Below are 12,718 nucleotides of genomic sequence, written 5' to 3'. Positions count from 1 at the left end.
CTCTCCCAATTTATGTTATTCAACTCATTTTCAAACTGAGACATTTTCTGCTTGGGAATTCCAAATTGTGAATTATTAGCTCTAGTTCCAAAAAAACAACTCTGAAATAGTTGTTTTGTTAAATTTTCGGACAATCAATGTCAAATTATGATCAGACAAACCTGTTAACAAATTATACATTTAAGTAATTTGCTATGGTTTATTTGTAAAAATGAAATCTATCAATGTTTTACTGGTTCGGGTGATTCTTGTAGGACTTGTTATTATTTGATGCAGTTTATGTTTAGATGCAATCATTTTACGTGTTTTTTCTTTTCTTACTGTTATCCAACCAATTTATATTAAAATCTCCAAATAAAATTGTTTCAGCACGACAATTAAACAATTTAAGCAGTTCATCAAAATCATGATAAAACAAAACATTATGAGAAGGAGAGTTATATAACACCATAATATTAAAATTAATTCTTGCTGATAACACTACATTTAAAATGAAACATTCTAACCCAAAAGTCTCCAATTCAACCACAGAACATTTAAAAATATCTCTAATATAAACCAATACCCCACCTCCTTTACCGACCAATCTATCTCTCCTGTAACATGTATAACCAGGGACATCAATCATATTTGTAGGAATATTAGTGTTTAACCACGTTTCACTTAGTGCTAAGAAGTCCAAATTAGACTCACTCAATAAATGTTGAACCTCTTCTCTTTTTGATAAAACACTACGTATATTAAGATGACCTCCAAAAATACCTTTTGGTTTTGACTTTGAGTCCCAGATCACTTTTGCATGATTCACTGTTTGAAAGTATTTCAATTATTTTTGTTTGTGTGCTGCATAACCAAATAAATCTTTATATACCAGTGTGGGCAGGTGCAAATCCTGCTGGAAAATGAAGTCAGCATCTCCATAAAGCTTGTCTGCTGAAGGAAGCATGAAGTGCTCTGAAAATGTCCTGGTGGACGGCTGCGTTGAGTGGACAGCACAGTGGACCAACACGATGTCATGACTCCCCAAACCAACACAGACTGTGGAATCTTCACACTGGACTTCAAGCATCTTGGATTGTGTGCCTCTCCATTCTTCCTCCAGACTCTGGGACCTTGGTTTCCAAATGAGATGCAAAATTGGCTCTCATCAGAAAAGAGGACTTTGGTCCACTGTGCTTTATTAAATCCAGAGTCAACGCAGCCGTCTACCAGGATATTTTCAGAGCACTTCATGCTTCCTTCATTTTCCAGCAGGATTTGCACCTGCCCACACTGCCAAAAGAACCAAAACCTGGTTCAATGACCATGGTATCACTGTGTAATTACTGTGTGATTTCATGTAATCTTCTAATTTTTTGAAATCCTGTTTTCGTGGGTTTTATGAGCTGGAAGCCCAAATTATGTACAAATAAACAACTAAATACTTGAAATCGTTTAAGTTGTGGGCCCTGAATCTATAATCTATGGAAGTTTAACGTTTTGAATGGAATTATGGAAATAAATAAACTTTTCCATGATATTCAAATTTTTTGGAAAGGGTCTGTACTAGCCATAGGTGAAGCAGGGACAGAGATACTTGATGTTTCATCATCAGTCAGGCTCAGACGCTGACCAAATGGGAAACAAAGAAACCACATACAGAGTAGCCATATGTAGACATACCTTTTGTTTCTGAAGATGGTACTTGGTTTTTCACTTTGGTCTTGATACTGTTGATTATATCTGTCCTTTAAGTCGAAATACAGTAATTTAGATGAACAATCCATAACCAATCGGAGAAACGGCAAACAAGACAGCCATGTGCCACCATATCCCTTGTCTCCAAAACTGGGGTTTATAGCTGAAATTCCTGTATTTTTTCACTAGAAGATTGTTGATTCCCCTTTCCTCAGAACAAAACTGTTGAGAAATATAAACCAAACCAGCCAAAAGTTGTAAACAAAGCTGGTACAGAAGGTAGAGTCAAAGAGCAGATGTAAAGTCCAGCAAACAGATCAGCCATGTGCAGAGATTCCACTTCAACGCATAGGCATGTCTCGTGGACGATGCTCTAGCGGAAGTGATGGTAGCCACCACCGCTGTTGGTAGGGTACTCAAACCTGCCTCGACCCGTCCAGGAGCCACACGTAGAGGTTCCAAAGATCGGGAAGAGGGTGCCATAGGGTGCCCCATCTCTGAGAAAGGAGATCCTTCCTCAGAGGAATTGGCCAGGGAGGGGCTGTCACGAGGAGCATGAGTTCGGAGAACCAAGTCCGGGTGGGCCAATGAGGCGCAACCAGAAGGACCTGTTCCTCGTCCTCCCTGATCTTGCACAGGGTCTGATGTGCTTCAGATGCTTCTGACTCCATAAGAGGAGGTGGTGGGCGAGTTGCGACATACGGCGGGAGTGTAGACCACCTTGGCAGTTGATGTACGCTACAGTCGTGGTATTGTCTGATCGGACTAGTACGTGCTGGTTCTTGAGCAACGCATGGAAGCGGTGCAGAGCGAGGCGTACAGCCAGCAACTCGAGGCAATTGCTCGTAAACTGTGCGCACATGTCGACCGAGTCGATTTCCATACCGAGAAAAGAGATCCTCTGCACGGGGCAGAGTTTGCTCTTCTCCCAGTTGACCCGAATGCCCAGACGAGCTAGGTGCCGGAGCACTAGGTACCTGTGCTCGCAAACCTGATCTCGAGAGTGAGCTAGGATCAGCCAGTCATCGAGATAATTCAGGATGCAAACCCTGTGTAGCCGAAGCGGCACAAGGGCTGCCTCGACGACCTTCGTAAAGACGCGAGGAGACAGGGCTAGCCCAAATGGGAGAATCAAGTACTGGTATGCCTGTCCCTCGAAAGCAAACCGCAGAAACGGTCTGTGTCAAGGAAGAATGGAGACATGGAAGTAGGTGTCCTTCAGGTCGATCGCTGCGAACCAATCCTGCGGCTGGATGCATTCGAAAATGCGTTTGGCCGTGAGCATCTTGAACGGGATCCTGTAGAGGGACCGGTTCAAAACTCGCAAATCCAGGATTGCCCGTAACCCACTGGATTTCTTTGGTACAATGAAGTAGTGGTTGTAAAACCATTTTGGCTGGAGGGACAATCTTGATCACACCTTTCGCCAGTAAGATAGCGATTCCTGCACGCATGACAGGGGCATTTCCACCAACCATAGTGTAGCGGACTCCCCTGAAGCAGGGAGGAGATTGTGCGAACTGAATCGCATAGCCGAGTCTGATGGTCTTGGCGACCCAGTGGGACAGGTTGGGAAGCTGAAGCCAGGCTCCCAAAAACTGTACCAGCGGGGTCATGGGGACCACAGACGTACCCTCGGTGGGGCAGCGAAGCGGTATGACTGGCCTGGACTGGGGAGGCGGAGCATCCCGGTGTGGGGGCACAGTCATAGACCGCGTCCTGACAGAGGAGACTAGGGAAGGACGTGCGTTCCACTGGGGTCTGCTCTGACAGGGTTCTGGCGACAGAGGGGGACAAGAGTAGCGAGGCTCGTAAACGGGGGGCGGGGCTTGAGCGGACTGGGGCGCCTTCCTGCGACCACCTCCACGGTGCGGTGAAGGCTGCTGCTTGGGCCGAGTGGGAGGGGCGGGAGTCGCAGGAGGGCGCCCTCGGCGGCGAACAGACTGAGTTGACTGTGCCGGCGACTGGGTGGAGGCAGCAGCTGGTCGCCGGGGCAGTATGTACTTAATAGCCTCAGTCTGTTTCTGGGCAGCCAAGAACTTTTGGGCGAAGTCCTCGACTGCGCCACCGAAAAGGCCTGCCTGGGAGATAGGAGAGTCGAGCAGACGAGTCCGCTCGGCATCTCGCATATCTGCCAAGTTAAGCCACAGGTGTCGTTCCTGGACCACACTAGTGGACATCACTTGACCAAGGGGGCATATGGTCACCTTCGTCGCCCAGAGAGCGAGTTCGGTGGTGGCACGCAGCTAATCAAAGAGCCCTTGGTCAGCTCTGCCCTCGTGCATGTCCTTGAGCATCCTGGCCTGGTAGACCTGGAGGATGGCCATGGCATGCAGCGAGGTGGCGGCCTGGACCCCGGAGGGCGGCAGCACAGCCAAATCATCATCTCCAGAAGAATCCAGCTCGTCTTGTGATGCGGCGATCGACATCGATTCTTTTTCTGGAGTGCCAAATGCGATACGAGGCACATCCATAGATGGGCCGCATTTTTTTTTTTTTTTTTTTTTTGCAACATTTGAAACACTAGCGGGTTGCTGAGCTGCAGAGGGGGGTGTGGCCCGGGGAAGCATCGTCGGGGCAGTGTTCCACACCGTAACCCTCAGATCACCCTGGCCACCAGCCAAAGTGTCACCTCTCGTGGAGGGGACAGATCGGGGTGTGGCAGAGGGGACTCTACCTTTAGACAGGTCATGGAGTCTCGATCTCAGCTCAGTGATGGTCATATTCCCACAGTGAGAACATGACTCATCTATGAAGGCTGCCTTTGCGTGTTCTAAGCCCAAACACACAATGCAGCGATCATGCCCATCAGAAGAAGGAACGGAACGACCGCACCCAGAAACACACGGGCGAGACATCTTTAAAAAGACATGCCCGTGCAAGCTCTTTTTGTGAGAGGAAACTTTGCAATCTGCGCCAAGACGGCCAGGGAGAAACACACAGGCTGGATGCAGACCACTGCACAGATCAGCAGGCAGGAATGTGAAACTTGCTAGAATCGCCTATGACACCAACACAGACTGGAAAGTAGCTTGTCTCGAAGAACACTCGATGATTCAGAGAGAATGCAGGCTACAGGAGTGAAGAGGACCTCTTGGCTCCAAAGCAAAAACATATCTGCATGTACTTAAATACCCACGAGACAGGGCGGAGTTACGCATGCAAATTCCGCAGACCCATGGCATTTCCACTGCCATTGGCTCGTTTTGTAATACTCGAAGGTGATAGGCTTCTAAGCAAAACCCCCATTTCATCGTCACTGACGTAACTCGTAGTGACCATGAAAGGGAACGTGTTTAGAGATGAAGGAACTGTGGTGCGAGCAGCTCACTCTCTGAGATCACAACTGTGCAACTATGAAAGGTCATACGTGCAAATGCACTGGTGACCTCTCACTTCATGTTACCACAGCAGGTTCATAAGAAACACTGAGGGTCTGATCAGGCAAGTCTTTCAGAGATAATTTGCTTTGAATATTCTATTGCACCAATAGGTTTTGCCTGGTTTATAATATTCATTATATACATTATAAAAACACTTTTTTATGTGCAAGTATGTGTTAAGCGTGCATTAAATAGATAACGGGGCATATTAAGTGGAAAATTATCTGAACTCGAAACTCATCAAGTCACAAACGGGATCCTGCAAGTCACCCACACCCAGCAGAAAAAACCTGATGATTTCATCAGTATTTGCTCAGATCTGTTGATCGGAAACAAATGATAACTTTCAACTCACACAGCAGCTTTGAGCATCATATCAAGCTCACCTATCATTCTAAGATATCAGCTGAGAGCTACAGAATTTTTTGCAGCAAACAATGCACTGATGCACACAGAGATAATTTATTTAAATTGTATTTATTTAAAAATGTATTCTCATGAACAATACAATACAATATTTGTTACAATTACAATAATGGCTTTAGCCAGAATACAGATGTGCAAATGTGTACATACACAGTAATGCATTTTATGACATAAAAACATGCACCATTTCATAGTATTTATCAGGTTACTAATGCAGTATTAAACATGGCTAATTTCTTAATAGTTTTAAGTTACTTGTCAATAAAATCAAATAAAATATTCAACCATTTTTTTATTTGCCTATTGTTTAAATAAAAAGTGCAAATATCCTTTAATCAGCATTTCCCCACATTACTTTCATGTTAAGACAGAAATTTGGTGGCTAACACTTAAACATTGGCAGATACATTTATTACCACACACATGGTCAAGGCCGCATTAATGCACGGGCTTACCTGGGCTGAAGCCCAGGGGCCTCTCAAGTTCAGGGGCCTCCCATGTTCAGGTTCATGATGAGCTGAAAAGGTCATATTGTTTTGTAACTTGTCAGGTTTTCTGTCAATCACTCTAATCGCACGTTACATGTCTGCTGATTGAGTGACCCACGTGGCCCCATAAGCCCCGTTCACACAGCCAGCGATTTTGTCGCTGTATGTCGCTAGTCTCTATACTGTGAAGTCGCTTGTGAGCGTTGGTAGTGCTGTCGCTCTAATGTTATTGGTAGACTGCTCGTCTGGCCACATCTATACAAAACACCATCACAAGTGATACAACTATATTATTTTAATTTGACTAGGAATTAAGCTCAAAAGAAACAGTGTGCTGTTGGGAGAGTGTTTTTATATTACCACACAGCAGTGTTCAGTGGATTAAATAATTTACTAGATTAACGATCGATCAATCTAAAAATTAAACTCACTCATACTGTCATAAATTACTAAAACGTCATCCGAATTTGACAAATAATAAATTTCCTTGTCCCTAATAGTCAACATAATGCAGGGGAAACTGTAAAATGAACTGCAGCAGTGCTAAACTTGCATCATAAAACTACAACACTCGAACTATAAACGTATGAATTAAACTCCCTGAGACTGTCGACAGTTTCTTTTCCATGCATAATTTTATTATATCCATGTTTGTGGTTAGTTACAGTCAAATCATATAAAACAGTGAAATCGCCCTCAAACTCTTCTGTCTTGCCTGCACTGCACTTGAGACGGTGATGGGAGCTGAGCTCCACTGAAAGGCTTCTTTCCTATTGGTAGTCGCTCGCGAAAATCGCTTCTCATTTGCATAAAGTTGAAATTTAGTTGCTGTGTGTGGTTGTTGAATAAAGTGTCTTGTGTTTATGCTTAAGGGTACAATATGCAAGATTTTTTTTGCCGCTAGAGGGCGCTACATTCCAAACAACAACAACGGCGTAGCTTGATGACGATGTGAAGAAGCGTGGAATGATGGGAACTGTCATTTTAAACTCCACTGTGGATGTAAATCAGTCAGACGGGAATCGAAAAATCATGTTCATGGTTGAGGCTAAGTTCTATTTTTATAATGACATGCTTTTTGTGGCGAGGGGGGCGTGGTTCAGCGCGGTCTGTAATGGGAGAGAGAAGAGACGAGCGTCCCGCAATGCTTGTTTGGCAAGTAGCGCTAGGTCAAGTGAAAATGACGAACACCTGTGTCTTATTGCAGTGATCGGCGTGGAGAACCGCTTATAAGCCGCGCTGGAACGAGAGAGAGACTAAAGAGAAAATTGGACGCAGAGAAAGAAAACCGGTGGACCCGAGCTCTCATTTTTGAACTGTTTTGTAACGTCGCGGTTGCCACGGTGAATGCGCGTTGTGCACGACTTTTGTTTGTTTTGTTTTATTTTAATAAAGTACGAGTCCCAGTCACGCCGACCCCTGTCTTCTTCCTTCCTGACTCTTGAACCTCATCACACTTTTATTTCATTAAAATGAATTAACCGCAAGAAAAGTAAGGTTTAATACTAAATTGGTTATCATAGATGTTACTGTATGTCGAATTCATTGTTGTGATAATGCGGCGCAGTTTTACGTGTTCTAAACAATTGTTGTAAAAGTACATTTGAACATACCCACATCATTTGCCAAAATACTGATTAATCTTTATGTATAACACATGCTATATTTATTTACATGGCCATAAACACCAGACGTGATAAACAATGTCAATAAACTAAACACAAACCTAAAGCAATAATACTTCCCTTACATAAACATAACTTACCAAATGCTACATTTGGAAAATATAAAATTAAGCATGCTTTGTCGACAGAACCAGCTGCAATCGGTAAAGAATAATTGTGTCCCATAACGACTGCACGAAACAAGCTAACGTTTGTTGCTTGATAGACGCTACAACTACAACTTCCACATTTGTCCAAGACTCCACGCAGTACAAGCGGAAAACGAGGGTAACGCGGATATGACGCAATTGACTGGCGACTCCCAGCTCCCCCCTGCTCTAACGCCCCGTTTCCTTGGTTAAAATCGCAATTTTCTCACAATTTAAAAATAGTTGGAAACCTTTGGGATATTGTACGTAATCAACTTAACAAAATATATAACACTTGCCTTTTGATTATGGGATATTTTAATGCAAAATTCTTGCATATTGTACCTTTAAGTGGGCTCAGTGATATGTTAATAACAATATTATGGTGTTTTCGGCTCAAAGAGGGAAAACTCACTGTTGTAGGTCTCGAAAGAAACTAATGCATTTTGTGATGTAGATTACCTAGATATTACACTTTTTTTTAAATGAGACTCTATAAATCGAGGGGATGGGGGGTTTACAAAACCTCTCAGCCTCGGGGCCTAACATTAGGTTAAGGCGGCTCTGCACATGGTTGACTCATAACACAACAGTAAACATGTCAACCACATAAGATCTTTTTCACAAGGGAAAACCACAGCATTTACAAAGGTAATTTTTTTTCGTACTTGCATAAATAATGGTCATGCTCTCAGTAAAATACATTAATAAAGGAAATGTAAAAAGTCTATCCACAAATAAACAGTCAGAGTACTCAAGCACAGTGGTTCTCAATTGATTGGTAATGCTTCCCCCATATTTTGTTGTTGAAGTCAACAGCTTAGATGTGCATCTAAAAAGCGTTAGATTAATATGTTACTTGGTAGAAGCTAGTCAAATAATACAGATGCCAACACTGACATGTTCTGTGACATACCCAAAAATATGATAAATGAACAAAAAATTACCCACTAGGTTCACTTACGATGAGGATAAATTATGAGGTTTTGTGTCAACCACAATTTGTTTTTAATTTGTGGATGCAGAAACCATAAAAGCATTGAAATAACACATTTAGAAATCAAACTCTCATTTTCCTATTTAGCCTATATCATGTAAATAACTGTACATGTTGTTGGGCCTGTGCAGTTTCATACATATATCCATTCTTAATTTTAGATAGACCATTTTGTTATTGTTTTTGGGACCACCACACAATCTGAATCAAAGCGAACCCATTTGAGAACAATGCTCAGCTACATATTCAGTATTTACAGAAACACAATCAATTTTTAAACACACTTACACTACCAGTCAGAGATTTAAACACACCTAATTATTTTTATTTTTTTATAACTTCCTGCATTTTTTTTTAGATCATATGAAACAAATTCAGTCATGTGTGCCCAAATCAATAGTGTACATAATTTAAAACTAAATATCTTAGATTGTTGAATCTACTAAATTTGTTTCATGTAGTCACAAATGGAAAACTCATCCATTAAGGATGAGAGGTTTGCGCAGAGAAAACTGATAATCGTTTGCACCTTGGAACCTATTTCCGGGAGTGCATTCTCGAGCCACCAGGCACTGTTTTGTGCGGATGGGCAGCCGGAGCACGTTGAGGGTTTTCTGTTAGAACAATGTTGTGTTAGCGGCCCCTAAGTTAATAACTAATGATCTCCGCAATAGAAGTGAATCAATCAATCAAAACTAACTTTACACTAGTGGACATTAACTTTATCCTAGAGCTGCTGTAAAGCCAAAACAATCTATGTTACTGTAATTTCCTGTTATCACTGTAAAGCTGCTTTGAAACAATTCATATTGTTAAAAGCGCTATATAAATGAAGGTGACTTGACTTGACTAAGGCTAAATTTCAGTAAGCGAGCGGTTTATGCTGATTCTCCTTCTGTTTAAAGCATACATATTTTTAAACTTGCCCTGAATGGCACAGAGTATGGTTTTCCTGTACGCACTGTTTAAGAAGTAATAGATAATTGGGTCTAGGCAGCTATTTAGAGTGGACAGTAGCAAGGTACTCTCATTTAAGATGTGCAACAATTGTTGGCTAGGAAGATCCCTGATCACGTTCAGCTGAGCCAGAACGTATGGGATTCGTATTGCATGGTAAGGTAAGAAACACAAAGTAAAAATGGCCGGTACCAAGAAAGTCTTCATGATGACCCTCTTTTTACGACTCTGTGCCTTAGAGTCACCGTTACCCATGGACATAGTCCTGAGTTTATTAGTTATCTTCACATAAAAACTAAGAAAGGCCACATTAAAAACAAGGAAGAATACCACTATTGTCAGGTTAATGGTCCCACCGACAGTCCCCTTGCTGTGGAAGTGGAAGCAAACTTTGTTGCACGGATGTTTCTGACTGTTGCTTGTCAAAAAGGGGATCGTTCCTGAAATGAGGACAGCCCAGATGATGTAGCTTGCCATGTGGCTCCACTTGGTCTTTTGGATGCTGAACACCCAAACGGGCTTAATGATTTTCAAGTAGCGATCCAGACTGATGAGGCTGAGGAACAGGATGCTAGAATACATGTTGATGTAGAAGAAGATCCCCACCACCTTGCACAAGTAGAAGGGACCTACTTTGTTGTGGTAGTAAACCCGCAGGGGCAAACACAGGACCAGCAGACTGTCTGCCAGGGCGAGGTGCCGCATGTATACGGCCATGGAAGAGTCTGTATGCCTCCGAAGGAAAAATATGTAAAGGGTGATGGTGTTGCAGAGCAGACCGATGCAACAGATGACAATGTAGCCAATGGGCACGAAGGATGAAAGTTTGCCATCATGAATCTTGCAAGATTCGTTCAAGGTTAAATTGCCTTCCTGCAGCATTGTGACAGCCAAAAAATTGGTGTACACTTGCTGACCACTGCTCCTCAAAAATTTTGACACTCAGAGATCCTAATGAAGCAAAAGGGGAAAAGGTCAAAGAATGGTCTGCATTTTGACAGGTTCTTACTTGATCTTTCCTACAACTTGTTGAATTGCTATTGGACAAATGCTAATATTCCAAGAAAAGAATAGCACTCTTACCTGTGTGAATGGTTTGCTTGTGCCTGATCAAGTGACTAAGTGTATGTCTGTTCAGAAACTTCTGCACCTATGCAGGAGACTCTGCCCGTATGTGACGTCAGACCTGGTAACTGTGGTTGATGCTGCTGTTAACCACAGCAGAAGCATTTCACTGTGCATTTCACAGATATGTCACAGTGCTCAACAAAACTTGTTTATAGAAAACCAAATCTCACATCCTCTCTCTCAGAGCACAGGAAATGTCTGGTTGCCTCAAATGAGAATTGGTGACCATTGCCTTGTTTTACCCCAACATTGTGCACAGTTGAGGAATATACACTTTAGAGTTCTTTGGCTTGTAACAACCTTACAATAACCTTAACAAAAACACTTCATCATAAAAGTTTAGTAGATTTAATAATATTAAACTTTCAACCCCCAACGCCTTTCTTCTGACAATGGGCAAAACTGTCCCAGAACTGATCGACACAGAATGGAAATGGGACCTCGCCTTTTAACAGATGTGACAGAAATGTTGAACGGCCTCAACTTGCAGCTCCAAGACAAGGGAAAAACTAATTTGTGACATTTTTTCCCAGACAAAAGCATTTGAGGTGAAACAAGCACTGCTTGTGGGACAAGTGCAAAAGCAAGACTTCACTCATCTCCCCATAGGTTTTGTGTGATATACAAAACTTATCATCAACAGACAAAGTCATGGTAAAAATTACTTTATTGAATAACCGTAGTGGAAACTTTCTCAGTGATCAGTTTGACTTCATCTGATAGCACAAATTCAACAAGTAGTTATTTTACCAAAGCAAAGACAATGGAAAATGACTGCTTCACAACACTGTCGGGAGACATTCTAACCTGTGAAAACAGTACAGTGCACAATCATAAGGTTAAACAGTAATGTAGCAATTGCAGAGTAAATACAATTTGTATAATATGAATATAGAAGATATATACAAGAAGAAAATAAATTATTTACTCACCCCTTATTTTGTCTCAAAATAATAATTGACTTTCTTCTGGTGAACACAAAAATATTTTGAAGGATTGAAGGTATTTTTTTGTCTACAAAATATTTGTCCAATACTTTTAAACTCCATAATGGACATGAAGGCAGCATGAAAGTAATCCATATGACTCTAGTGATTTAAACCAATCCTCACTGATGTAATACGATCAGTTTGGGTGATGAACAGAACGTGAGCCTTAATACTGTACATGTACGATTTTGGGTGACCTAAAATAAAAAGCATTAAATGATATGGATTCTGCCGTGGACGAGTGCCACAGGCAATCGCACCAATGCTGATATGGCATTGTTTGGGCTTGGGAAATGGTTTCCGTTTATCAGTTTTAGTTCTATTGCTGAATTTGAATAAGCTTAAAAACATGACATCCTTTACTCTTCATGCGAAGTTACCTGAGCACATATTTAGGAACTCTCTGTGGTCTAACGTAATTTAAAACAAATAAAAAAATAAACAAAATTCTACTGCGACACAGAGCCAGAAGACATTCACAAGGGGAGAAGATGAGGATCTTAACTCGTTGAAGATGATGTTGCCACTATGCACACAAACCCAAATATAAGGTGCCTCTCTGTAGTACTATAAGAGCAGATTGGGCCGGATAATGTGCAAGACCTTTGCCACAGTTGTTACTCTCCTCTTTGGCTTGATTTATGCCCTCAGTGTGAACTATCCTAAAGTATTACAAAACACACCAAAAAAAAAAATATATATTTTTTTTTATTTATCTTGACCTAAAGTGACCCATAGACAATGTTTATTTATCTTGACCCATAGACAAAAACACGATTCCTTTTGTATTTTAGTGGGGCTGTTCTGTGTAGTGTATATGCATCCTCACCAGCGAGCCGGTCTGAAACTTCTTTATCGGT

General features: G+C 41.9%; 1 protein-coding gene across 1 annotated transcript; it reads right to left on the bottom strand.

The window, feature by feature from the left end:
• Positions 1–8,450: 8,450 nt before the first annotated feature.
• On the bottom strand, positions 8,451–10,873 carry LOC311276562 (putative G-protein coupled receptor 34). The gene is made up of 3 exons (XM_084386264.1): positions 10,825–10,873; positions 9,500–10,692; positions 8,451–9,098 (listed from the first exon to the last, which is right to left on the bottom strand). Exon 2 carries the CDS (start codon positions 10,621–10,623, stop codon positions 9,640–9,642), a length of 984 nt encoding a protein of 327 aa, XP_084242390.1. The 5' UTR covers positions 10,624–10,692; positions 10,825–10,873; the 3' UTR covers positions 8,451–9,098; positions 9,500–9,639.
• Positions 10,874–12,718: the final 1,845 nt, after the last annotated feature.

This window comes from Rutilus rutilus (genome assembly GCF_951802725.1).
Source record: "Rutilus rutilus genome assembly, chromosome: 18".
In the NCBI taxonomy this organism is placed as follows: domain Eukaryota; kingdom Metazoa; phylum Chordata; class Actinopteri; order Cypriniformes; family Leuciscidae; genus Rutilus; species Rutilus rutilus.
Note: the sequence above shows the minus strand (reverse complement) of the source record. Positions and strands in the feature narration are given on the sequence as shown.

What these genes read in the sequence shown, in the direction of transcription:
- LOC311276562 (XM_084386264.1), bottom strand. Translation starts at nt 10,623, where the DNA reads ATGCTGCAGGAAGGCAATTTAACCTTGAACGAATCTTGCAAGATTCAT.